The 27,801-nt window shown below is 39.2% G+C and overlaps 2 protein-coding genes across 6 annotated transcripts; one reads left to right on the forward strand and one right to left on the reverse strand.

The window, feature by feature from the left end:
* Positions 1-1,014: 1,014 nt before the first annotated feature.
* On the reverse strand, positions 1,015-3,690 carry LOC131410477 (uncharacterized). The gene is made up of 3 exons (XM_058548602.1): positions 3,382-3,690; positions 2,714-3,224; positions 1,015-1,813 (listed from the first exon to the last, which is right to left on the reverse strand). Exons 1-3 carry the CDS (start codon positions 3,688-3,690, stop codon positions 1,800-1,802), a joined length of 834 nt encoding a protein of 277 aa, XP_058404585.1. The 3' UTR covers positions 1,015-1,799.
* ZDBF2 (zinc finger DBF-type containing 2) lies at positions 2,706-27,801 on the forward strand. 5 transcript variants are annotated; one of them, XM_058549681.1, is made up of 6 exons: positions 2,706-2,899; positions 7,623-7,675; positions 8,328-8,375; positions 9,357-9,461; positions 15,632-15,759; positions 19,175-27,801. In XM_058549681.1, the coding sequence occupies exons 4-6, from the start codon at positions 9,402-9,404 to the stop codon at positions 26,136-26,138; spliced, it is 7,152 nt and encodes a 2,383-aa protein (XP_058405664.1). In that variant the 5' UTR covers positions 2,706-2,899; positions 7,623-7,675; positions 8,328-8,375; positions 9,357-9,401; the 3' UTR covers positions 26,139-27,801. The 5 variants fall into 5 exon arrangements, with proteins under 5 accessions (XP_058405664.1, XP_058405665.1, XP_058405663.1 ...); XM_058549682.1 differs by lacking the exon at positions 2,706-2,899 and adding an exon at positions 3,406-3,622; XM_058549680.1 differs by lacking the exon at positions 2,706-2,899 and adding an exon at positions 3,694-4,167.

A 27,801-nucleotide genomic window follows, 5' to 3' on the forward strand; every position in this document is an offset into this window, starting at 1 on the left:
CCCACTTAACCGCTACGCCACTGGGCCAGCCCGATGTTATTTCTTTAAAGAGGTGAAATACCAGGCTAATGGGTAAAAGCTTCATAATGATCTCACCTGACTGTGAATAGTTGGATGTGCACAGTAATAGAATTTTTGGAGAAAATAATCCAAACTCTAAACTGATGGAATCTAAATTCTTTTATGACTCAGGAATGAGATTGAGGTTTTACCTCAAGCCTTTTTCCTTAAGACATTAGCCTAATGTTAGCTTCAACAGCTTACAAAATATAGGCATTATTGGAATGATTTCTGGACATAAAAGAGCAGTTTTTATTCTTCCTTTGAAGGAAGAAGTATGTGAAATAACACATGCGTGGGATCCTTTTTCTTCCTGGGCAGGGAATGGAGTGCATATAAACGGAATGGAGTGCATATAAACCTAACCTTGATTCCTAGGGTCCTTTAAGTAAATATTTGCTGAATGAATGGGTTTCGATTTATAATGGGTTAATAAAGAATTGGGGGAAATTACAACTTGCAGAGCTTCATCTTATAGATAATTAAGCTCTGCCAAAAAAGTACCCATTGCCACTAAACAGAAATCTGATCTGGAAGGACCGCTAATCCGATGCAGGCTGGCACTTCCTCTAATTTTTTTTTTGTGAGGAAGATCAGCTCTGACCTAACATCGATGCTAATCCTCCTCTTTTTGCTGAGGAAGACCAGCTCTGAGCTAACATCTATTGCCAATCCTCCTCCTTTTTTTCCCCAAAGCCCCAGTAGATAGTTGTACGTCATAGTTGCAGATCCTTTTAGTTGCTATTTGTGGGACGCGGCCTCAGCATGGCCGGAGAAGCGGTGCGTCGGTGTGCGCCCAGGATCCGAACCCGGGCCGCCAGTAGCGGAGTGCGGAGTGCGCGCACTTAACCGCTAAGCCACGGCCGGCCCATACTTCCTCTAATTTTATATGATACTATCATGTTAGGAAAAAATGCTGCCAACTAAACTAAAACGTAGTGATTTCTTGTAATTCAGTAATTTTATTTCATACGTAGTGAAAGAACTCTTTCACACTTAGATTCAGATCATTTATTATGTATCAGTCTTGTGCATGCATAAAAAGGGAAGTATAAGTAAAATTGGTTAAGGTGTTCCAATAACTTCTTCACATTCAGAACTCAACTTTTGTAAATCACTTTTTGAATTAGTTGTCGATGGCTGTGGTTTTCCATACAGTATTGTCCTCTGTGCCACCAAAAGTGTTGGTGATGCATCAAGTCTTAGAAGAGGGCTCCCCTGGTGAACCCAGGACTCTTTTCCAAGCAGCTGATCCAATTCCACAAGTTTTGATGCCGGCACTTTCTTGATCTAACCAGAAGAGGCCAATGCATGGTTTTCAGGCAATATCCAGGACTCATTTTTCTTCAATGATTTTTGACTAAAACTTAGAGGGGTTGAAATTGACTAACCCATGTCTTGAGGAATAATAACTAAGTCATTTCACTTTTTTGGGGGGGGTGTTAGGCTTATTATTTAACTGTGCAGATATAGGGTTCCAAAATGAATTAAGAACTAATGTACTTGGTGAGTAACCCAGGGCTCCCATAAGTCTAATAGCTTTTAGTCCACTCCATATCTCTCTTTTCTAAGTGCTGGTGGAATCTTTTATTGTTCATAGGAAAATCTTCCTTCTTTTCCTAGGAAGAACTTTGCTCAAGTTTGAGCGCCTCCCATGCCTGTCAATGGCTTCATCTTAGGGTTGTGGGTTTTACTCAACAATGCACTTCACTCAGGTGAAATAAGGACGATGTGAACAGCTACATCCAAGTTTCTGTAGGTGAGGCAAGGACAACTAGGTTAGTATGGCCGCCTGGCCAGTCATATTAAGAGACCAGTTTGTAAGGTGCATCCTGCTTTCAGAGATGTTCAAGTCTGAAAAGTGCACCTGTGAAATGCATTATGTCAAGGTGGCTGGGTTCACGTATGATGGGTTTTCTTTCACCAGTTCCAAGCTTGGAATGTGGAAAGAGCTTGCTTTAAAAGAAATCGGTACTTTTTGGTGTGTTAAAAAAAAATCTAGAGGGGATTATAAAGAGTTGCAATGCCCAGGTTTCAGCGGGAGAAAGAGGTAGTGGGGGAGGCAAGAGCTGAGAAATACATAAAGAATGGAAACTGTGGATGCAAAAGCAATGAAGAAGTTTAAAAAAGGGGGAGGGAAGAAGTCACAAGCTTATCAGAGAAGCGTAATGATAATTATAGCAACAGCCAAAGAGCAAAGGAGGGCGTTCTCAGATTATTTTTACCCACGACATAAGCTCTGTGAGCCGAGGCCTCTCCATCCGAGGTATGAGTACCTCCCTTGTCACAGATTACAATGACACATGCAGCAGTGTGACTGATGTAGGATTGCATCTCCCGTCACACTACGCTGTTTTGCACACCACAGTACTCTCAGTGGGAAGTACAGAGTATCACCGAATGCCTGCGTGGATTTTGGTTAATATTCGTGACCTTTCATGTGCAGTGTGGGTCTCTGAACGCCCAACCTCCTTAAACCTCAGTTTTCTCGTTTGTCAAAAGGGGTAGTAATAGGATTCATCCTAAGATCCTACAAAGCGTGCCCTGAGGATGAAATGCAGGAGCACGTACACAAACCTGAAGACCAGGCCTAGCTTGACAAAGGAAGCGCTCGTGAAACAGCGCCAGGTGCGGCTCCTGCGGCGACACTCACCCGGCTCCTTCTCCGCAGCTCGTGCCTTGCTTTGAGCTGGCAAGCAGTTTCTCCGGGGCCCCATTGCCAGCACCCCGGGGTCTATGCTGACTGCGCCATGGGCCCAGTCGCTCGGCTGGAACAGGTTTGGTCCCCAAGCTCGGGAGCCGGGCCCTGACCCCGCGGAGGAAGTGCGCGCTGCAGAAGGTTCGGGAGGGGCCCGGCGGAGGAAGGGGTCTGGCCGGCGGGGTGGGCGGGGGCGGGCCCGGCTCCGGCGGCAGAGGGGGCCGTGTTCTCGCACCTTCCCTGACGGCAAGCCTCCATCGGGCTCTCGCGCCACGTTCCCGGGCCGGGTACGCGGGCCGGGTCCTGCGGGGGACGCTCGGCTCCCGGCGCTGCCGTGGCGGGCGCGCTGCGGACGGCGGGGCCCGGGCGGCGGGATCCGGAGTCGGAGGGAGCGCCGCCGGCCCGGCTGCACGGCCCGGAAGGCCCGGCTGCCCGCGGAGGTGAGGCCGGCGGGCGGGGCGGGGGGCTGCCGGCGCCCCGCGCCCTCCCTCGTCCTCCCTCCCCCCTCGTCCCCTCCCCCCTCCTCCCCTCCCCCCTCCCCTCTCCTCCCTTCTCCTCCCCTCCCCCCTCCCCCCTCGTCCTCGGGGCGCACGGCCCCCGCCCGGCTGCGCGCGGCGTCCGGCCGGGGTCGGGGTGGGCTCGCTGCCCGCGCTCGGGGGCCGGGCCGGGGGCTCTGCGGCGCTGGGACTTCGGGGCACCTGTGGGCCGGGGCGGGAGCCACCCGTGCGCACGCCCCTTGCCCGTGCCCGCGCCCCGCCGGCTGCCCCCAGACCGGCCTTGACCGGCCCCTGGCGGTTAGGTTTGTCTGGGGAACGGTGGAGTCTCGCGGTAGCCGCCGTGTGAGCGCCGTCGTGCAGCCGGCGTGTGAGTCTGGTCACCTTCCGCCTTCGCTGTAGCGCGCTGCTGAGGAGGCCCGTTCCCCTCGCGAGCATCGTCCGGCGCCGAGGTTCTGGCGGCGCGTGGGAGAGGTGGGGAACGAGGTCCTGCCTGTCAAGGAACTACGGCGGTTTTTTCCTGAAGAAGGGAATTATATTTAATTTCTTTTTACAGCAATTATTTACTATCAGGAAAACAAGACAAAACACCGAAAAATTCCATAGCAATCCCATCCTCAAGAGAGAGTCTCTATTAACAATTTGGGGTACATAAACATGCGTTTGTGTGTTACATAAGCGGGATACTAATGTGATCTGCTTTTTTTACTTAATACATTGAGGACTTTTTCCATATCAATTCATAGACATCTTTCCACTGCCTTCTCGACTAGCACTGATTTGGACCCAAAGCCTGGAGGGCAAGAATTTTCTCCTCTCCCTGCAATGACCAACCTTAGTAAAGAGTCTCCTTGAAGATCTGATAAAGCAGCACTGTGATGGCCAAGATGTTGGATAGAAATAAGTGAATTCTGGGTAACAACCATCTTCTATAAAATATTATTTGCTCTGCTTAATAATTTGAGGCAGTTTTTTTCAAATTGCATTTTTCATCCCATTAGGGAATTGTGAAATGAACTTAGTGGGTCATAGCTAGCATTTTAAAAAAACAAAATAAGATAGCATAGAAAAGACCAGAATGCGTTACATGTAATGAGGGTATTGTTTTGTGAAACTTGGTGTGTGTGTGTGTGCCAGGTCTGGTGGTGATATAAAGTGTATCGCTTACTATGTGCCATGCTAATTAAGTTTGAAAACCACCAATCCAAGGTGCTGTCAGCCCTAATCTCAGAAGGGGAGCAGTGATGCAGTTAACCTAAACATTAGTTTTAGTCTTTTCTTTGAAATATGTGACAGTGTTTATTGCAGCAAATTGGATTCCTAATTATTTGTTTTCACCTAATATCAACACAATCAGTAGCATCCTGAAAATACGGGAAGGAAATGTTTTATAAAAGTTAAGAGATTAAGAGCATCAACTGCTCAGATTGACCTAGGGTCAGATCCCAGCTATACTGGTTATTGGTGTGTGACCTGGAACAAGATACTGCTTCTTTCTAAACCTCAGTGTCCTGATGTGTAAAGCGGGAGTTACCGTAACAGCAGCCCCATAAGGCTGGTTGATGTTCAGACGAGCTAGCTCACGTGGAAGTGTTGACATAGTGCCTGGCCCAGATTGAGTACTCACTGAAAGTTAGCTATCATTAAGACCTAATGGAGGTCTCCAGGATAATGCTTGTCACCAGAGGTAAACCCGCATAAGATGGATAATCCAAAAAGGTGGGAAGTTGAAAATTAGTTAATAAAGTTGTAAAGAAATGGACACTGGATTCAGATGGACTTTTTATATCATTTGGCCATTGTTTTGTGATTGCTCCCCAATCGTTCTCCGATTGCTAGACAGGTAATTTAGATGATCTTATTCAATGAACCAAATGCCCTTCTGTTGTCTTGTCTTATTTAATATTAAGCTGGTATTTCTCTTGTCAGGCAACTGAAAGATATTTCCCACAGTGATTTTGGGTTTTGTTAGCTCTTATTCAACACCGCAGTCAGCTTGAGAGACTGACTGACTACAGCTCTGAACTCATTTCGACAGTGTGTTTATCTCTGCAGCTGGTCCAGATCTCAGGTGTGCAAGAAATAGTCCTAATAAAAAAGCACAACTTTACTTCTGTTTTGAGACGGTTGTGCTGAACTCATCTCAGGCAGTTCAGAGAGCTCTGTTCACTGCCTGGGATCGGCTTATGCAGTTTTGGTTATATGTTATGTAAACTAAGGAAATAAGAGTGTAAGCATTGCCTTTTTCTAAATAGCAATGTTATTTTTATGAAAAGTAAATGGAATGCTTTAGATTCAAAAAAGGCTGTTGCAGAAGTAGTGAATTGGGTGTGACACCTGTAAAAGGCTGGGGAAATCGTACACATTTGTCTTAATACTGCTCCCAGTTTTGAAAATGTCTTTAGGTTCTTATTCTGTTTTAGAGGAACCACAATGGAAACTTGTTGAGGGTAAATTATGATGTGGTTTATGAAAATATGAAAAAAATACGACTTGGAACTCTAGCTGTCATATCCACAAAAAACCCTCAATGAAAGAAATAAGCCTAACTTGACCTCGAATCAAACATATATACATTTAGATGTTATAAGTTAGATAAAATGTTAAGGTTTTGCGTGTATGTATTTTTAAAATCATTGACTAATTTTTAAAAAGTTAACTCACCAACTACTGGGTCTTATCTTGTCAAATAGGGCTTTTATCTTACACTGACAAAATGAAATACTGTGCAGTCATTAACCATTCTGTTTTGGAATTATATATACTGTCATATAGAGGTGCTCATCATTTATGGCTAAGTGAGAGAGGAGGCTATAGAATAGAATATATAGAATCATTCTGTTTTTGTAAAAACATGTTTAGAACAAGGAAGAATATATGAGAAATGTTAATGATGGGTAGTGGGATTATGGCTGATTTTTATGCTGTTTATTTCTCTGTTTTTATAATTCTACTATAATAAGTATATTTTACTTTCATGACAAAAATTAATAAAAGTCATTTTTTAAAGAAAAGATTAGTGCGTGTTTTCCTGATTTATAAGCATAAATGAGACTAAGTCTTTGCTCTGAGGGGTGCTGACTCTTTGAACTTGGATATTTGGGGTATTAACTAATTCTTCAGTATTCTAGGAGATGGTGCTGAATGTTAACAGTTATATTCCTTGCCCTGTGAAAAGCATCTTTGAGTGGGAAAGAGCCGTTGTTCCAGAATTTTCTCAAAGCACTCTGAGTATACTTTCCAAAAAATTTCCACACTGCCTAAAGATATGGTCAAATTCTTTAGTCTGCTTTTAAATCCTATAGTGTTGAAACTCAGACTGCTTTTCCTGCTTTCTTGCCGCTTCAGTTCTTAGACGACACCTTGGCTGTAGCTGGACTTGTCATCTTCCTGTCTCCACATGTACCATGTGCTTTCCTGCTTTTGTACTTTCGCGTCTTTGTTACTTGGAATATCTTTTCCTGACCTCTGTGTAAGTCAGTCCTACCCATTTTCCAATGTCCAGTTAAAAAACCGTATCCACTGTGACGGCCTTGGCCCCTCCAGCTAAAACTGAATTTTGTGACTGAACCCATTAACCCTTATTATTTGTGCTTAGGCATTTCTTGGATACCGCCTGGTATTTTTGCATTAATTTCCCAGTTCCATTTTAAACTTCTTGAGAGCAAGAAAGCTTGTCTTATATTTCTGTCTATCCCTTAAAGCTTCCAGCATGGAACTCTATACACGGTAGTTGCTAAATATTTGTTCCTTGATTATGCAGTGGTTTCACCAGCTCTTTTGAATTCAAGTGTTGGAGTTTTTTGTTAACAAGTGATCCTGAATAAGGGTCACTGCCCACAACAATGTGGAAGAATAAAAAATTGATAATTTCACTTAATTGTCAATTGATATAGATAGATGATAAAGAACTGATGGTATTTTTCATTAAAACTAATATGGGAGCTAAGAGTTGTGTGGTTAGTCCAGGACCTCAACTTAATTTCACATAAATATTCCTTTTAAAAGTTTCTCATGAAGCTCCTTTTGGGTTTGACAATGTTTGTTCTTAACTTTACCAGAGGCACAGTGGTGCCTTACGTTCTTTTACAGCTGCTGTTTCGGAACCCAGCGATATGGAGTGTTTGACTGTGGGTTATATGGCCATCATAGTCACTCTGTTCCAGAACCTCTTAGGAGGTCATGTAGGGTTCAGTGAGTCATAGTATGTAACATGCTTTGTGTTCAAAAGTTAATATTTTTCTTCTGTTATTGGAAACATAATTGTGTCGCTTTCCAAACTTAAATATGACTTAGAGGTACCTATTTGGCCAATGGTAGACACTTACGGGGCTTATCTTTAAAAAAAGATTTTTTTTTTAAATTTACAGGTATTTGCCAAGACTAATGTAGCTGATGAAATACCTGCCATTTTCTGCTCAAGGTAAATGATTTGTTACTTTATAAAAATACTGGGTACCGGTAGAATTCAGAGTTTGTATAAAAAGACCCATGTAGTCACGCAAAGTAACATAATCCCAGACTACAAAGAAATGATGGCTTTAATAAGTGAGGAGTTTATTAGGACATAAAAAATGATGACATATTGTTGGTTCAACCTGTATCAGAATCACCTTGGAGCATTTTAAATATGCACAATATGCATGTGCCTGGCTCCCCACCAGGGGATTTTGATTCCATAAGTTTTTCAGGTGGGGTCCTAGCATGTGAATTTTTAAAAATGTCAACAGGTGTCTACGAGTCATGGTAACTCAGTGTCATTGTGGCGTGTATGTGACACTAGAGACGATGGAAGTGGCAAGTAATAATGCCATGAGAGTTAAAGGCCATAAGGGTTAAAGATCAAAAAAAATTTGAAGTATTTAAATTTTGTGTGTGTTTGATGTTACACTCATACTTTTATTTTACCTTTCATTCAATGAATGTTTTAGTTATTTTTAAATAAAGCACTGAAAAGCTTGTTATTTTATGATTTTCAGGGTTTAGTTTTAAATTCGAGGGTTCTCTTAGCCTGAAAATTGCCATACTTATAAATACAACTTAAAATAAAGCTTTGTTTCATTTTGTTGCTTCAGGTTAATAAATGAAGTAAGTTAATGGAAAAAAGACCAAATCGTAAGTAGGTAATTTCTTATATATTGTTTATTTCAGAGGCTGGTTTAATTGATTTATTTTCCCCTTTAAGTGTGAGAAGATAGGGAATCAAAGTTTCTCATAATCGAAAGTAATAGGAAAGTGAATGTTATGATAGCATTTTGATTAGATGAAGCTTTTCTATTCTCATCTTATTGGTTTTAAGGCTGTGAAATGATTTCATTTTTTAAACATTGATTTTAATAAGAAAACTTTTTCTGTTGCGGGATAATCTTCTTATCAGAAATACTCATAACATTATAGGATCATTCTGTTATATATTTTCAAACAGACAAGAATGTTTAAAATGATTAGAATTAAACACTTGAAATTATTTCTTAAATTCTATTTTCACTCTAGCAAAACACAGCAAAAAAACTGCATTGTATTTTAGAGGCTAAATTAGTTGTCATTTTGATTTGTAGCAACTTAGTTGGACAAATTATTTTAAAAGCTGCCTCTTTGTGGACTAAGCAGAAAATCCATGTGGTACGTTTACTCTCATGACAGGGGATTAGACATTATATATGACACTGGGAGTTCAAGTAACCTGGGATTTTGTATAGATACATGATGGGAAAATGAATGAGCCTCATCGGAGTATAGAAAATATGCTCTAGTAACAACTTAGAAGTAGTAATTTGTCTTTACAAATTGAGTACTGTATTCGTCAATAGTGAATCAATTCCTAATAACTCTAACAAGTTATCAGAAAATTGATAAAAACTTTAGTCATCTAGGCTTCAGTATTGGCAACAAGCTGTTCTTTTAGAAGATGCATAGCTCTCTTCTCTGCTTCAGGATCACTGGCTGATTCACCAGGTCATGGCAGCCTTATCAGTTTTCACAATTATTAGACATAAGAGTGGGTAGGACTTGGGAATGAATTTCTGTTCTCTGATACTATCAAAGCTGTTTTCCTTATAGTAGTAAAGAATTGTTGTGATCGTGACATTTTTCTCTTTTTTCAGTTGGAGTGTTCAAGGACAACAGCCATCTGGCTTTAGTTATTCAGTATGCAGAACCGACCAGGGTATTGCAGCTATTGCTGTGTGCACTATGATAACCTGGAGCAGGTAAGAGGATCCTCTTAATAAGGTTATCTCGAAAGACTTAGTCGTAACTTTCTCTTCTTTTATGTTTTGTTAAATTCATGTTTTCATTCATTGAACAGATGATAGTGAGAATCTACTAGTGGGCAGACACTCTTTAAGGTTCTAGGGATATGACCATGAACAAAATCGGGTAGCTTTATTCACAAAGTTTACATTATAGTGCAGTAAGACAGAAAATAAATAGTCACAGAAACTTTACATAAGATGTTAGATTGTAATAAATGTTATGAGGAAAATAAAATATGAAAGGGAGCGCAGTTTTAGGTAGAGTGGCCACGTAAGGTTAAGGAAGTGATGTTTGAGTTGAGATTTGAGTGAAGGGTGGGAGCCAGGCTGGCTTATCTCTGGGTGAAGAATTTCTAGGAGGAGGGAAGAGAGAGCAAGCACAGAGACCCTGAGGTGGAAGGTGGTAGGCACGCTACCCGAAAACCAGGAGGCCAATGCGGCTGTAGTGGAGGTAGGGTGGGGGGTGGGTGTTAAGTGATAGGTAAACAATTCAGAGAATTAGATTCTGTAAGACGTTGTAGGATAAGGTAAGGACTTTGAATTTTATGCCTTGATGCATAAAAGTTTTAAATTTTGCTAGAGTTGATAGCTTTTTTTTCATTTTGTTGCTTGTGATTTTGGTGCCATAAAGATTGCCTAATCCAAGGTCATGAAGACGTATCCCCATGTTTTTTCTCTAAGAGTTTTATAGTTTTAGCTCTTACATTTAGGTCTTTGATTCACTTTGAGTTATTTTTTGTATATAGTGTGTTTAATTGCCTCTTAAAACCGTATCTCCGAATACAGTCACATTGGGCGTTAGAACTTCAGCCTAGGAATCTGAGGGGGACCTAGTGCAGTCTATAGCAGTTACATTGATTGGGTTTTAGATGTTAAACCAGTTTGCATTCCTGGGATAAATTCCACTTGGTCGTGGTGTATAATCTTTTTTGTGTGTTGCTGGATTTGGTTTGCTAGTATTTTCTTGAGGGTTTTTTCATCCATATTCATAAAGTGTATTGTCTGTAGCTTTCTTTTCTTGTGATGTCTTTGTCTGGTTTTGGTTTCAGGGTAACATAACACTGGCTTCATAGAATGAATTGAATAATGTTCCTTTCTCTTCTTTTTGTTGGAAGAGTTTGTGAAGCATTGTGTATGGAGACTTTTAAATAACTGTTCATGGTAATAGTAGCTGCAGTTTTATGACCAGGATTGTTAACTTAGAAGAGTGTCTAGTTTGTCTTCAGGGTCTAAGCTGTGGAAATGAAGGAATGAAGAGCAGTGCAAGGTAAATAAATGGGCATTCTAGATGAATGATATCTTGTGGGATTCACAGCAATGGCATCTAAGTTGGAAGGGGAGTAAATTGAATTCATTCCTAAGGACCTTGTACTGTTCAAGAAGAGAGTAAAAGTAACAGGTAATTTTAGACTTGGATAGGTCAGGGTTGCTTGTTATAATCTGTTACCACTAGGAAAAGAGTCTTTAACTAACTACCAAGTTAACAGAGAGAGGAAAATTGGAGTAATAAAAAATAGTCCACAAGAAGGCAAGAAAGAAGAGAAATAGGAACATTGTATAGGCAAGAGTAATAAAAACAGATTTAACAATAAAAGCAAAGATTAAATCCAAATTATCAGTAATATATTAAGTGAAAGTAGACTTGCTGCTTGAATTAAACTGTATTCAGTATTTTGTCAGTGGTCCTAGTCAAGGAAATAAGGAAAGAAAAAGAAATGAAATTGATAAAGATTAGATAAGAAGAATTAAAACTATTGTTGTTTGTAGACAATGTGATTGTGGACATAGAAAATCCTAAAGATATCTAGAGAAACTGTTAGAATTGATAAGTGAGTTTAAAAAGCTTGTTGAGGGGCCGACCCCATGGCTTAGTGGTTAGGTTTGGCGGGCTCTGCTTCTCCTGCCTGGGTTCATGGGTGTGGATCCCGGGCAGGGACCTACATCCTTCATCGGCGGCCACACTTTGGTGGCAACCCACATACAAAATAGAGGAAGATTGGCATAGATGTTAGCTTGGCGAATCTTCCTCAAGCAAAAGAAAGAAAGAAATAAAAGAATGAAAATAAAAAGATTGTTGGGCCAAAATGAAAAGAAATTGTGAGGCTGGCCTGGTGGTATAGTGGTTAAGTTCACATGCTCTGCTTTGGTGGCCCAGGGTTCATGGTTTCAGATCCCAGGCACGGACCTGCACACTGCTCAGCAAGCCATGCTGTGGCGGCAACCCACATACAAAATAGAGGAAGATTGGCACAGGTGTTAGCTCAGGGCCAATCTTCCTCACCAAAAGAGAAAAAAAGAAATTGTATTTTTAGATACAAACACTACATAGAAAATGATATTTTAAAAAGAGATTTACGACAGCATCAACTCCTAAGGAATAAATGTAACAAAATATGTATAAGATCTTCATACAGAAAACTATAAACATTGAGAGAAATTTTAAGAAAAATTAAATAATTGATGGAAATACCGTGTTTATGGATAGGAAAAAACCAATATTGTAAACATGTCGATTCTGCCCAAACTGATATATTCATTCAATGAAATTCCAATCAAAATTGTAGCAAAGTTTTTTTAAATGAAAATTAAGCCAATTCTAAAAATATATATGGACATGCAAAAGGCTGAGAAGAACCAGGATAATCTTAAAGAAGAACAAAGCCAGAGGACTTACTGTACCAGATGTCAAAACTTATTATTAAAGGGTGCAGAGTTAGAAAGATCATGGAGACAAACCAGAAACTCCAGAAACAGACACATATATGGATATTTGATTTGTGACAAAGGTGGCACTGAAGAGCGGTGAGGACAAGACTTTCTTCAGTAAATGATACTGGATCAATCGGATATCCACTCGTGGAAAAAAATGAACCTTTATTGCTAATCATCCTGGATATAAAAATCAGTTCCAAGTGGATTGTAGATGTAAATATTGTAGGTAAAACAATAAAGCTTCTAGAAACAAGTAGGAGACAATGTTCATGAGTTTGAGGTGGACAGAGATTTCTTAAACTGGTCACAAAAAACACTGACAGAGAATAAAATTGGTAAACTGAACTGCAGTAAAATTAAGAAACAAAGGAAGTTGATTAAGAAAGTGAAAAAGTATGCTGTAACTATTCCTAGGAAAGATATTGGATTTACTGTGTGTGTGTGCGCGCGCACCAATAAAACTTTATTTATGAACACCAAAAAAAAAAAAAAGTGAAAAGGCAGGCCACAGAGAGGAAGATGATACTTGAAACACATGTAATTGAACACAGAGCTTGTGTCCAGAATAAATAAAGGATTCCTACAATTAAAAAAAAGAGAACATCCATTTGAAAATGGGAAGATACTTGAACAGACACATCATGAAACAGGATATTCAGGTGGCCAGTGAATATGAAAAGCTATCACAACAATTGCAAATTAAAGCCACAATGATGTGACATTAAACCCCCTTTACAATAGCTAAAATTATGGAGACTGACAGTAGGAAGTGTTGATGAGGAAGCAGAGCAGTGGAAGCTAGGATACACTGCTGGTGGGGGTATAAATTGGTGCAGCCACTTTGGAAGACTAGTCTGCTGTGCCTGCTAAAGCTGAACACGTGCAAACCTTGTGATCCAGGAGTTCCACTCCTAGTAATATACTCAACAAAAATGCATGCACGTGAGCACTAAGAGACACATGCAAGAAGGTTCTTTGCAGCATTATTAGTAGTAGCCAAAAGCTGCAAGTGACACATGTCCATCAAGAGTAGAATGAATAAATAAAATATGGTATATTCATACAGTGGAATACCATACAGAAATGAAGATGAACGGACTATAGCTGATATGGATGAGTATAACAAATAAAATGTTGAGTGAAAGAAGCTGAAGGCAAAAGAAAACATAACGTCTGACTCTGTTGCCGAGCAAGAGCTCTCTCCCTGACGCTCATAGAAGCCCAACACTATGACACCAGCTTTGAGAAAAGAAAAAGCTTTATTGCAAGGTTGACTGGCAAGGAGACAGGAGGCGAGGCTCAAATCTGTCTCCTCGCCCCAGGGTTTGGGTTGAAATTTAAGGAGCTAGAGACAGAAGCTGACTGGCCAGTCTCGAATCAGTCCATGCGTGGCAGTCAAGCTGCTGGAAGCCCGAGGTTCCTTATTGAAGGCCTCCTCGCTTCACAAAGGGCTCCGGTGGCTGCATTTCAGAAGATGCGTGGTTCCCGGGTCATCCTGGGGCTCTGGCTTCCCGCCTGGCACCTAACAGTGGTATCTGTGTTATTGAGCAAGATTTGATTAATCAACCACCAGTTTTAAGGAAGCAGAACTAGTTTAAGCTGGTCAATGTTTTATGTGATGTTTCAACTCCATTTATATAAATTCAAAAACTTTCAAAACTAATCTATAGTATTACAAAGTAGAGTGATGGTTACTTTGGGGGAAGAGGGAAGGAATACTAGTTGATAATGGGGCGTTAGAGGGGCTCTGGGTGCTTATTCATTTTTCCTGGAGAGGAGCTTCTGGGTGTGTTCACTTTGTGATAATTTATTGAGCTGTATACATATGACTTGTGTACTTTTCTGTATGTTATATGTCAATTCAAAAAATTTAAAGAAACTGACGCCTTCTTCTGGGATATGTGGTGTGGTGTTGACTGTGATTTGTGTAAGTGCAGTTCTCCATTCGCATTGCTTTTTTTAATTTTTACCCAGGCAGAGAGGACAATGGATTTTAATTGAACCCTTAGTTGTTCCCTTGTGCATTTGTCCCCCTCATCACGGGCGGGCCGGCTCTGGTGATGGGTACTGGATGGTGGGCAGTTTTGTGGCCAGAGGATCCTGAGACTTTCGTAATTTAGGTTGTTCCTGGGGCTAAGGCGTCACCAGAGGGGACCCTGAAGTCACCATGGAAGGAAGGAATTCCAAGAGTTGGAAAAGTGCTCAGGAGCTAGCAGCCTGTTTTAAGTTCTTTTGACACCTTTACTATGGTGTTTAAAACATGGCTTTTCCCAAGTATTATTAAATTAAAACATGTCATTAAATTGTAAATAACTTGGTAGAAATCCGGCATTAGCACCACGTGATACAGCGAAAAGAAAATGAGCTTCAGTCAGACTCAGATGGAAATCGTGGCTCTGGTACTTGCTAGGTACACAGCTTTGGACACTTCACTCACATCCTTTGTGTTTTAATCTCTTCATATCAAAATGGGGACAAGATTCATACTCAGTGAAAACTCGATGCAATTGCTGTGTACACGGAACAGCACTGGGTTTGATGTGGTGCTGGTGCTCAGCACACATGAGACTTCTCTCCTGTCCCTCCTGGTCGTGCACCGAATAATACCAGTAAAGGCAGAATCTTTCTCACTGTGGAGAGAATTACAAAAGGTTACAGACGGTGGAGAGAATTTGAGAAAATTTTAGTGTATTTATTCCAGTATTCTGTTTAAGGCAGAATTTTAAATTTCTGAAGGAAAATGATGGCCTCTTTGTGAATTAATCTTTCGCTTTTTAAAATAAGTGATCCAACCCTCTTCTCTCTTTTAACATTATTATTATGAAAGACGTTTGCTCACTGAAAAATATAAGAATTTATAAGAAAAATTTAAAAATTACTCATAGTCATACCACGCAGATATAAATACTTTTAAGATTGTGGTATATTCTCTTGCATCTGCTTGTCTCTACGTTTTTAAGCTGTAGTTTGAGATGAAAGTGCATATGTGATTTTTGCATCCCCCTTTCTCTTAAAATGCAACATTTCTCCATGTTATTAAAAATTGTTTGTATTATTTTAGGTGGCTGCATAGTATTACAGCTTAGGGCATGCTATAATTTAAGGATTTTCCTGTTAGACACTTAGGAGATTTCCAGGTTTTGTTATCATGCTGTGGTAAGCATCATTTTTTTTGCATAAATCACCCACATTTAAGATGATTTCCTCAGGAGAGATTTAGAGAAAGGTAATGATTATATCTAAGGGAAAGATACTTTCATAGTTTTTAGATGCGTATTTTAGAAATGTTTTATAGAGAGGGTATATCAATTTATACTTCCACTGGGAGCACATAAATAAATCCATTTTGTGAAACTCTCACTACTGATGAGTATTACCCATTTGAAAATGTTCCGTTTCTTTTTTCTTCATAGCACGTTTCCAGCGCTCAGCACAGATACTTGACTGCACAGAACAGACAGCGGAGGGGCACCATGAGTTTGATGGAGCGTTTCTTGCAGGATGTACTGTGGCACCACCCATATCATTATCAAGAAAGCAGGTAAAACACTGAACAGAAGAATGTTACGTAGTTATGTGTATGTAACCTGGTTGTACGTTACAGTAGATGTTTGTGTTAACATTCCATTACTTCTTAAAGTGTATCTTCGAATCAAGGAATACAAAGTGAAATTTTATCTAGTAACTTCCTTTTGCAATATTTTTTTAGTTTTCCTAGCTTAAGTAAGAAATTTCGCTGTAAATACATGACATACAATTTATATACATACACACCAGTAGCATATGAGAGTGCTCACTTCCTGTCACTCTCGCCAACACTCCTCTTTCCCCCCACCCTAATATAATAGGCCACAAAAGTGATCGCTTAACTGACTTTTCTTCATGAGTAAAATAGAACTTCTCTCTCTCTATATTTATGAGCCATATATTTATCCTGAGTTGTTTGTTCCTATACTTTGCCTATTTTTCTATTGAATTGTTTGTATATTTTGGATTTGTATGCAATATTTGTGGATAATGTCCTTTGTACTTTAAATATGTTGTGAATATTTTCTCAGAATCTGTCATATGTCTTTCAACTGTGTAGGTATCTTTTACCATGTAGAAAGGAAACATTGTGACATAATCAGATCTAAGGGGGATTATCCTTTATGGCTTCTTTCATGTCTTTTTCTTCATGCCCTTGTTTCTTCTTTTAAATATTTTTAATCTTCCTGGAATTTGTTTTTGTATGTGGTGTGAGGCAGGATTTCTACTTATTTTTTTATAAATGTATATTAATTATTTCCATTGGTATAAAATGTCACCTATAACATAAACTGAATTCCTATATTTGTATATGTGTATCTGTATCTCTATTTATATCTATATTTCTGATTTGGAATCTGTGTTCTTTCCTTGAATTTTTTTAATCCCATACCAGCACCACGTTATTTATGTTTATAAGCTTTCTAACATATAGAGTTTATTTATTTTTTTATTTCTTCTCTCTTCCCCCGTTATCTAGACATTGTAGGTTTTTCTGTTATTTTAGCCTTCTTGAAAATCAACTCTTGCTTTATTTTTGTTTCCCATTTATTGGTTTTTCTTTTTTTTAATTTATTTCTTCAACTTTCTTGCGGGGGGGGGGCATTAGGTTATTTTTCTGTCTTCTTGAATTAGATGCTCATTTGGTTAATTTATGTTTACTAATTCTTTTTTTAATGGAAGATTTAAAAATGTGAATTTTCCATTTTGATCACATCTCATAGATTTTTGATATATAGCTGTTTTCTTTTATTTCTAGATAGTTTAAAAATTTTTCCTTTTTAGCACAAGAGTTATATAAAAGAATGGTTTTTAACCTTTAGTGGTTAGATTTTTGGAGAGCTTTTTTTTTGTTGTAAAATTAGTTTAAAATGAGTAGAAATATAGATTGTGATTTGGTTGTTAATTTTAAACACACACAAATACCAGTGCAAATCAAAGCATCTAGATGGTGATTCCTAGCCTTTTTGGAATTGCCAACTTGTTTGATTTAATGATTCTACCTTGCTTTTTCTTTTCTTTTCTTCCTTTCTTTTCTTTGCCAAATATTCCAAAATTAGTTTTATTTTGAGAATGTTGTAATAGTCTTTAAGACAAATGGAGATAGTCTTCTAGGGTTCTGAAAGACTAGGGTAAAGTGATTATTGTACTGCAGTTTTATTGATTAGAGTTCAGAAGTATGAAAAATTATGGAGTTTTTTTGCACTATCACAGTGTTATCTTGATACCCCATCATGATATTAACTTTTTTATTTTACAAATACCAAAAAATACTATCTTAATATTATATACGATAATAAATTTTTATGGGAAAGGAAGTAATATTTATGACATATTAAAAAAAGTTGCATGTGCCCGACACATGTATGCATGTCCTCTTAGACAAGTATGGCATCTCTCAAAGTGAAAAATTTTTAACAAAGGTATTGTTTAGGTGTTAATGTATTTAAACATTTTTTATTTATTATTTTTAAATAGACTGTTTTTTAGGGCAGTTTTAAATTTACTGAACAGTTGATAAGATAGTACAGAGAGTTCCCATATACCTGCTCATCCCTGTTCGTAACGCCCCACATTCGTGTGGTACATTTGTTACAATGAATGGACCGATGTTAATACATTAACTAAATTCTGTGGTTTATTCAGAATGTCTTAGTTTTTACCTAACATCTTTTTAGCGTCAGGATCCCATCCGGGATAACCATGTTACATTAACTTGTCATGTCTCTTTAGACTCTTCTTGGCATTTTTAATTTTAATAGACATTGCCAAATTGTCTTCATAGAGATTAAACTAATCTACACTCCTACCAACAATGTATTAAAGTGCCTGTGTCATTACACCCTTGCCAAAACAATGAGTTAAAATAATAATAGCTAACAGTTGTGAATGATTACTATTTTCCAAGCTTTTTTTTTTTAACATTTTTTTTTTTTTTTTTTTGTGAGGAGATCAGCCCTGAGCTAACATCCGCCAATCCTCCTCTTTTTTTTTTTGCCGAGGAAGACGGCCCTGGGCTAACATCTGTGCCCATCTTCCTCCACTTTATATGGGACGCCTCCACAGCATGGCTTACCAAGCAGTGCGTCGGTGCGCGCCCGGGATCCGAACCAGCGAACCCTGGGCCGCCGCAGCGGAGCGCGCGCACTTAACCACTTGCGCCACCGGGCCGGCCCCCAAGCTTTTTTTTTTTTTTTTAATGCTCTTTACATATAACAACTAATTTACTCCTGAAAACAATCTCATGAGGGAAAATAGTATTATTTCCTTTTTTGGAGGAGGAAACTGAAGCCTGGAAGGCTAAGTAACTTGTGTTAAACTTTTCTTTTTTTAATTTTTTTGTGAGGAAGATCAGCCCTGAGCTAACATCCCTGCCAATCCTCCTCTTTTTGCTGAGGAAGACTGGCCCTGAGCTAACATTTATTGCCAATCCTCCTCCCTTTTTTTCTCCAAATCCCCAGTAGATAGTTGTATGTCATAGTTGCACATCCTTCTAGTTGCTGTATGTGGGACGCCGCCTCAGCATGGCTGGACAAGTGGTGCGTTGGTGCGCGCCTGGGATCCGAAACCGGGCCACCAGTAGCGGAGTGTGCGCACTTAACCGCTAAGCCACGGGCCAGCCCCTTGTGTTACACTTTTTGCTATTTCCCACTCCAATACCTGAAAAAGGATACCTTTTTTATTCACATTTTTCTCGTGTTTAGGAGCCCTTGTGTTTACAAGTAGCGATTGGTGGAGCTACCTCTGTCCTCTGCACTGGTGACCTCCCTGAAAGACGCACGATGTACAGCCTGCTGTGATGGCCTTGCTCCTTTGTCCTCTAAGGATCTGGCCCATGATAGAAAGAAAATAACATTTATTATGCCTTCATTTTAACATTTTAAACAGATATTAGAATATTTTTATGGATTTTTCCCCTTGCTTTTTAGATCAATGCAAAGTGAGAGACTTCTTATGAATACTGCATCACCTCTTGAAGTGGTTCCTGTTGATGATTTTATTCCTGAAGAAATGACTGAGGATGCTACTGGAGTCAGAGGAGAGATATCCACCAAGAGTTTTGGACCTACTGAAAAGTTGTATTCTAGACCTAGTAAATCTCAGGAATATATACAGGGTGTTTCAATTCGACCATCCGTTATTCAAAAACTGGAGAAGGGACAGCAGCAGCCCTTGGAGTTTGTTCATAAAATCGGGCACAGTAGGAAAGAATTGAATCCAGTAGGCATTGGTCAAGCTACAAACAATGGGCGAAACTTAGTCTCAGTGATTTCTAATGCTTCTACTAGTCGTTTACTTGGGAGTTCTCATGATAGACCAGTTACTATGACTAAGTTACCACCAGCAGCCCTTTTGGATTCAGTTAGCAAACATGATCCAAACAACTTTGCCAGATATCTTGAACCACTGGACAGGGGCTCTAGAAATCCTTTGCTGTCATCCCATCTAGAAACTTCTGCAGTTTCATATCAGAAAACTAAAGAATCAAACAAGAAATCTTTATATATAAATTCAGATAAATTGGTCATAAAGGAAGATGTAAAATCTCAGGGTGAAACTTTGTCAACTGGCTTTAAATTCCATGAGTTGATGGGTACTGAAGGCTCCTTAAAATTTGAATCTCTTTCCAAATTAGCAGTAAACCCAGCAATCAGCCTGAATAAAATTGATATGCCTTCTAATAAAGGAATCCTTGAAGATGCCATTCCAAAGCGCTGTGAGAGATTCTTTTCTAATATGGATTGTACCCAAGAAGAAAAGCATTTGGTTTTTAACAAGTCAGCCTTTTTGGAGCAGAGGAGCTCAGTGAGATCTGAAATGCAGTTTGACTGTGGCTCTGTTCAGTCAGTGTCTGGTCAACCCCAAGACGCTGTACGAGACCTTTGGAATGAGGAGCAGATTGAGCAAGAAGATCAGAACTGTGAATCGAGGGGTTCTGAAACGAGTGTTGATTGCAGTTCCTCTTTCCATTCACTGACTGACCAGTCGAAAGGGACTGCCAAAGAAACAAACCTTTCGAAGGAAGAGCATGCTGATTTGCAGTATAAGAATAATGAATCTTGTGTTTCTGAAATAAGTTCTGACTCTAGTGGCTCTCTTCACTTGACTACCAAGAGAACTCAAGTAATTGTTGAAGATACGTGTCTTCAGAAGGCAATGCATATTAGCTTGGTTGATGAAAGCTATGAATCTAGTGATTCTGAGATTAATTTTGATTGCAGTGCCTCACTTCAGTCAACTGATGACTGCCCGCAACAGCCTGCAAAGGAAATAAACCTTCTTAAGGAGGTACACGTGGGCTTGGTTGATAAGAACTATGGATCTAGTAGCTCTGAAATAAGCGCTGATTCTGTTTTCCCACTTCAATCAGTGGTTGACCAACTCCCCGCAGCTGTCAGAGAAACAAAACTTCGGAAGAAGGTTCACGTTGGCTTGGTGGATAAGAACTACGGATCGAGTTGTTCTGAAACAAGTTTTGATTGTGATATTTCTCTTCAGTCAGTAGTGGACCATCCCCAGCTGGCTGTCAAGGAAAGAAACCTAAAGGATAGGCGTGTTTGCCTGGGAGATAAGAACCATACACCCAGTGGTGTCTCTCTAGAGACAGTGACTGATGAACCTCGGAGGGCTGTGGAAGAAATAAATCTTCTGAAAGAGAAGAATGACCTTGTGGATATGAACTGTGAATCTCATGGTCCTGAAATGGGTTTTCACACTGATGCTCAATTAGTGGCTGACCAATTGCAAGCAGCAATTAAAGAAGTGCACTCTCGAGAAGCAGCTGTTGACCAGGAGAATAAGAGTGTTAAATCCAGTGTTTCTGATCTAAGTTTTGATTCTCATGCTTCTCTTGATCAGTTAGCTAATGATCTATCTCAAGGGGCTCTGGGTGAAATAAATCTGAAAGAGTTAAATGTTGACATGGATGTTAAGAGCAATGGGTGCTCTAGTTCTGAGCTGACTTTTGATTCGGATCCCCCTCTGCTGTCAGTTACTGAGCATTCCGAGCTTGATGTTGAGGAAATAAGAAAAAAGCACATTCACCTGGGAGATGAGAGTTATGAGTCGAACAGTTCTGAAATAACTTTTGATTCTGATATTCCGTTTTGCTTAGTAGTTGACCAATCTCAAGTAGATGTTTCTGAGGAGGAACCTATTCATCTGGAAAATAAGAGTAATGGCTCTTGTGTTTCTGAAATAACTTTTGATTCTGACATGCCTCTTCATTCAGGGACTGATCAACCTGAAGTAGCTGTTAAAGAAATAATCACTCAGAAAGAAGAGTATGTACAGTTAGAGAGGAAGAATGATGAACCCAGTGGTTATGAAATAAGTTTGGGTTCTTATGACGCTCATTCAATGATTAGCCCTCGTCCAATGACTAGCCCTCCTGAAGTTGCTGTTAAAAAGCTAAATCTCCCTAAGGAAGAGCACGTACACTTAGAAAACAAGGGTGGTGGACCTAGTGTTGCTGAAATCAGTTTGAAATCTGATCTTTCCCATCATTTAGTGATTGATCATCCTGACATAGCTCTTAAAGAAATAAACCAACAGAAAGAAGAACATGCAAACTTAGAAGATAAGGGTAATGAATTAAGTGTTTCTGAAACAATTTTGGATTCCAGTATCCCTCTTCAGTCAGTGACTCACAAACCTGAAGTAGTTGTTAAAGAAACGTGGCTTCAAAAAGAAAAGCATGCTAAATTCAAAGGTAAAAGTGCTGAATTTAGTGGTTCTGAAATAAATTTAGATTCTAATGTCTCTCACTATTCAGTGACTGAACCTCAAATAGCTGTTAAAGAAATAAATGTTCAGAAAGAAGAACATGTTGTTCTAGAAAAGAAGAGTGATAAATGTAGTGTTTCTGAAATAATTTTGGATTCTAATGTCCCTCCTCAGTCCATGACTGAAAAACCTCAAATAGCTGCTTTGAGGGAGGACCATGTTGACCCAGAAGGTGAAACTACTGAATCTAGAGGTTTTGAAATAAATTTGGGTATTGATGCCCCTCTTCATTCAGTCATTGACCGGCCTCAGCTCGCCCATTTGAAGGAAAAACATGTTGATGTGGAAGATACAAACAGTGAATCGAGTGACTATAAAATAAGTTTTGATTCTAATAACCCTGCTCTTCAGCCATTGACTGAACAATTTCAGGAAGCAGTTAAAAAAAAAAACCTGTGCAAGGAAGAGGATATTGGCCTGGAGAATAAGGTTGATGAACTTAATGGTTCTAAATTAGTACTCGATTCTGATGTTTCTGTTCAGCCTGTGGCTGCCCAACCTGAGGTAGCTATTAAAGGAATAAACCTTGAGGGTGAAGGTCATGCATACTTAGAAGATAAGAATAGCCAATATAGTGGTTCTGAAATGAGTTTGGATTCTGATTTCTTGGTTCAGTCAATAATTGATCAGTCTCAGATCACTATTTTGGAGCAGGAGCATACTGAGTTAGAAGATAAGCACAGTGAATCTTGTGGTTCTGAAATAAGTTTTGACTCTGATGAGCCTCTTCAGTCAGTGGCTGACCAGCTTAGAGATACTGTTCAAGAAATAAGCCTTTGCAAGGTTGAAGTCGATGTGAAAGGTAAGAGGGATGACTCTAAGGGTTTTGAAGTTATGTATGATTCTGGTGTCCCTTTTCAGTCAGTGGCTAGTGAAACTGAAGAGGTGGTTAAAGAGAGAGACCTTTGGAAGGAACATGTTGACTTGGAAGATAAGATTGTTCGACCTAGTGATTCTAAAATAAATTTTGATTCTGATGAACCTCTTCAGTCTGTGGCTAATGAAATTCAAGAGGCTATTACAGAAACGAATCCTCTGAGGGAGGAACATGTTTGTCTGGATGATAAGGGCAATGAACCCAATGATTCTGAAATAATTTTTGTTTCAGATGTCCCTCTTCAATCAGTGGTTGAGCAGCTACACATTTTGGAAGAGGAACATGCCAATTTGGACGAAAAGAGCAGTGATCCTTGTGATCCTGAAATAAATTTTGATTTTGATGATCCTCTTCAGTCAGTGGCTGACCAGATTCAAAACGATGTTAAAGAAGTAAGTCTTTGGAAGGAAGACTGTATTTATCTGGAAGATAAGAGCTATAAACTAGGTGATTTTGAAGTAAATTATGGTTCTGATGTTCTTGTTCACTTCGTGGCTGATCAATCTCCTTTGGCTGTCAAAGAAATAAACTTGCAAAAGAGGGATCATAATGACTTAGAAAATAAGAACTGTGAACCTAGTGTTTCTGAAGTAAAATGTGATTCTGGTGTTCATCTTCAGTTAGAACTAGACCACCCACAAGTGGTTTGCAAAGAAAGAAACCTTCAGAAGGAAGAGTATCTTGGCCTAGAAGAAAAGATCAGTGAACCTAGTGATTCTGAGATAATGTGTGATTCTGATGTCCCTCTTCAGATAGTAGTTAACGACTTTCAAGTGTCAGTCAAAGAAACAAATCTCAAAAAGATGCTGTTGGTGGAGGTGGTGACCAGCGATAGTGATTGTGAAATGATTTCTGACTCTGACATCACTTTTCAGCCAGTGATCGACTCACCTCAAATGACTGTCAAAGAAATCAACTGTATCGATAGAGAGAGTTTTGATCCAGAAGGTGAGAGCTGTGATTCTTGTGATTGTGAGCTTGGATACGTTTGTGAAGCTTCTCCTCGACTGGTGGCAAACCAACCCAAAGAGACTTTCAAAGTAGTAAACCAGAAGAAAGACTATATTATTCTGGAAGAGTCAAGCTGTGAGTGTTATGGTTCTGAAATAAATTTTCAAATTGATGCCTCTCATCAATCCATGACTTATCAGTCACAAGAGCCTGATAAAAAAATGGCAAAATATATTGACCCAGAAGATAAGAGCTGTGGATCTAATAGTCCTAAAAGAAATTTTAAATGGGAAGACACTTCTCAATCAGTGACTCACCAACTGCAGAAAGCTGACAAAGAAGCCAGCCTTTGGAAAGATCTAGAAAATATTGGCCTAAAAAACAGGAACTGTGAATTGAGTGTTTCTGTGATGGATTGTAATGCCTCCCCTGAGTCAGCGATCCATCAAATGACTGATAAAGAAAACCTTTTGAAGTTGAGACATACAGATCTAGAAAGTGTAAGCTATGAGCCTTCTGGTTCTGGGATGCGTTTTCAGTGCAATCCTTCTCTTCAGTCTGACACTGAGCAGCCTCGAGAGGCTGTTAATAAGAGGCTGTCTTTTAACCTGAAGGAAACGAGTCATGATTCCCATTCAGACTTTGTTCCCGTGGTTGATTCTGTAAGGAACTTGGAAGTGGCAAAAGGGGTCGTGGAAGATAATCCTGATGAACCAGTTCTTGAAGCCTTGCCTCATGTCCCTCCTTCATTTGTGGGGAAAACGTGGTCTCAGATAATGAGAGAAGATGACGTGAAAATTAACGCACTCGTGAAGGAATTTAAGGAAGGCCGTTTCCACTGTTACTTCGATGATGACTGTGAAACCAGGAAAATTAAAAAAAAAAATTTGAATGAAGGAAAAAAGATTGCCTGGGATGACCTCAATGAGGACCCTGCATCAATTCAAGTTTTCTCAGATTGTGATGATAATGCAGGTGGTATTTTGGATATTGATGACTCTTCAGTGGCCTTAGATAAACCTGGTGTTCATTCTACAGTGAAGTTGCCTTATGAGCAAACCTGGCAAGTGGCTTCTCGATGCCAGGCTGTAAAACTCAGCCATGGAATGCAAACCAATCTTACGAGTCACCTAGGGGTAAAAAGAAAACTCATGAGACAAGATGCAGACTCGCCAACAAAGAAGGACAGAAAGACGAAAGTAAAAATTGGAACAGTTGAATTTCCTGAATCATGTATTCAAGTTTTGAAGCCTTTGCAGCCCAGTGCCTTAGTCTATGTTCTTTCTTCAAATATTAAGCGGAAGGAAGATGAATCCTTCAACTTATCTACAATGAGGCACCAAAGGGATGTAAATAATCAGAATATTAGCATACAGTACAAATATAAATGGAGTTCCTTTAGTTGTTATGACCCATTGAATAAGCAAATTGTAATTGATCCTGCTCTGAACATAGAAGTACCAGAGTCTGACAGGACTAACTGTGTTCAAATCCATTTGAGCGACCTACAGTCCAGTGCGGAAGATGGGGATGCTCCTGGACAAAGCTCTGCCTCAGCATCTTTTGTGTCAGGAAGACACGAATTAATGTCACATCAGGGGACCAGTGGATCTTCTGTGTTTCTGGAAAAACCAGAGATTTTGAATTCTAGTGAAGTTCCAGAGGAAAGTAATTTCCAATTAACTCTTTTAAATTGTGATGCTGCCAAAAGTGCTTCAAAATCAGTTAGAACTAAGTTTTTAGAAAGTAAAAAGAAAATTCAGAGAAGAAAAGTGACAACTAATAATAAGCCAGGTTTTCCCCAAAAGGCTTGTGAACCAATTATTCTCCAGCAAAGAAACAGAATCATTTCAGAACAACACTCAGTTTGGATTCGAACCAAACTAAATGATATAATTAGAAAGTATATTTTAAAATACTCTGTTTTTTTGCGTCACAAATATCAGTCCAGGAGCACTTTTATTAGAATGCATCTTAAGAAGAAAAAGTCTGATGTCAGTAGGTTAACGAAGGTGAAGAGACCAGCCCAGATGCTTTTGAACTCCTTGGTTCTGTCCACTGTTGCTGAGGAGCAGGTGAGAGTTATGGCGAGCTCTCCTCCCAAGCAACCTGTGCAGGATTCTTCCAGTGCTGTGGGAAGTAAGAGGAACGGTAATGAAAAACACACTGGAAGAAAAGGAAGAAAGCCTTCTAGACCGGTTAGAATATATGCTTTGAGGAGTTTATGTTCTCAGGTACCGTGTTATGAAAGAAGGAGGTGTTGGGTGTCAAACCAATAGTGAGGTAGTGAGGCTGACTGGAAGTGTTCGTGTTGAGGTGGTGGAGGACTCAGTACTTCAGGTGAAATGTGTTTGGTACTTAGTGCACATAGCTCTCCCAACTTTGGTGAAAAAATCAGCCTTCAACTATTTTGCTATAGATATTATTTTTCATAACTTTTATATTCATTTAAAATTAGCGTTTAAGATCTTTTTGTTAAAGATTCAAAAGCACCCTGTGTCCATTTGCTGTAGAAGAGCTTCATCTTAACTTACATCACATAATTTAGCACAGTATATATAATTTTCTCCCTCAAATCGTGTCCCTCTATTTAATTTTTATGATTGTATCTCTCATGTCAGCAGGTTATTATATTGCAAGAATGAATATGACAAACACTAAATATTATCTTATTTTTACTTTTTAAAAATTGGAACAAATGAATATGTACTTCTATATTGTGTGTTTCAGAGTGGTATTGTCAATATCGTATTCTAACTGGATAATTAAAAAGAAGAAGCTGTAATAAATTATCTCAACTTTTGAGTACGGTTAACTTAAATAATCACAAACAAAATATAATTTATCTTTCTTTTAAAAGCATTCCAGAGAATGAGATTCCGTAACCTTTAATCCAGTTTTAGAAGCCGCCTGGTGATTTTATATACAGAACACAAACCCCTCCTGCTTTGTTTCGGTTAGATTTGCAGGTTTCTGACTTTGCTCCTGTGGACACGTACCCCGGTACAATCTCCGAGGGGTTTTCTTGAGCCGACTTGACTAGATCACAGGGGGAACATGATCGTGCTGGTGCAGTGAGGCTCTTCCCCAGGCTCTGTGCCCCACTCTGGGAGGGTTGGTGGCTTACTATGAAAGTCTCAAGTTGTCTTATGGCCATATCTCTTAAAAGTATTTTAGACATTACCATATCACTTTTTGATAGTTTGAACTGAAATTATTGGTTTGGTAATTTGGGTAGACTGTTAATTGTTATCAACAAATTATTTATAATCTTAGTATTTCAAAAGATCTAATAAAATTAACAACCTAAGTGGAAGCCCATTTTGCAAGTGAAAACCTATGTATTTGCACATGAGTTTGGCTTTTCTTAAACTTGCTAATTAGTTCAAATAAAAGATGTTAAGATGTGCAGTTTAGGTCTGAGGTCCTCAGAATCTGTTTGGATCTTTTATTCAGGGACACCAGTTGAGCTGGTACGGATGCATCCTATTATCCTGTTAAGCTAAGGATCCAGGATCCTTTTCTATCATTGATGTTAAAGGGAAACATGAATTTCAGCTACATTGTATAAACCATATTTTATTGAAACTAGATCAGTGTACCATAAATTCAGAGATAAAAATATGTTTCCATAGAATTAATGAAAAAATAGTGTAACAATTGGTTCTAAATGTAGTTTTATTTCAGGGGCCATTATTTGACCTGTGGGTAAATGATGGTGTTATGTTGTAATTTCTTTACTTCCAAATTTAAAACAGTAATTATGTTGGAAAAAATGGGCAGATGTTTATATTTTTTAGTTGCAAAGCAACTTCAGCCTTGCCTCATATACAAACATATTTTAATTTCCTTTCTTAAAATATTGCTGTGGGCCACCAGTTTAAAATAATCCTCCAATTTTAACTAGGAAGAAAACTGTCCTACTGATTAGGAGGTAAATAA

This window comes from Diceros bicornis, chromosome 10, assembly GCF_020826845.1.
Source record: "Diceros bicornis minor isolate mBicDic1 chromosome 10, mDicBic1.mat.cur, whole genome shotgun sequence".
In the NCBI taxonomy this organism is placed as follows: domain Eukaryota; kingdom Metazoa; phylum Chordata; class Mammalia; order Perissodactyla; family Rhinocerotidae; genus Diceros; species Diceros bicornis.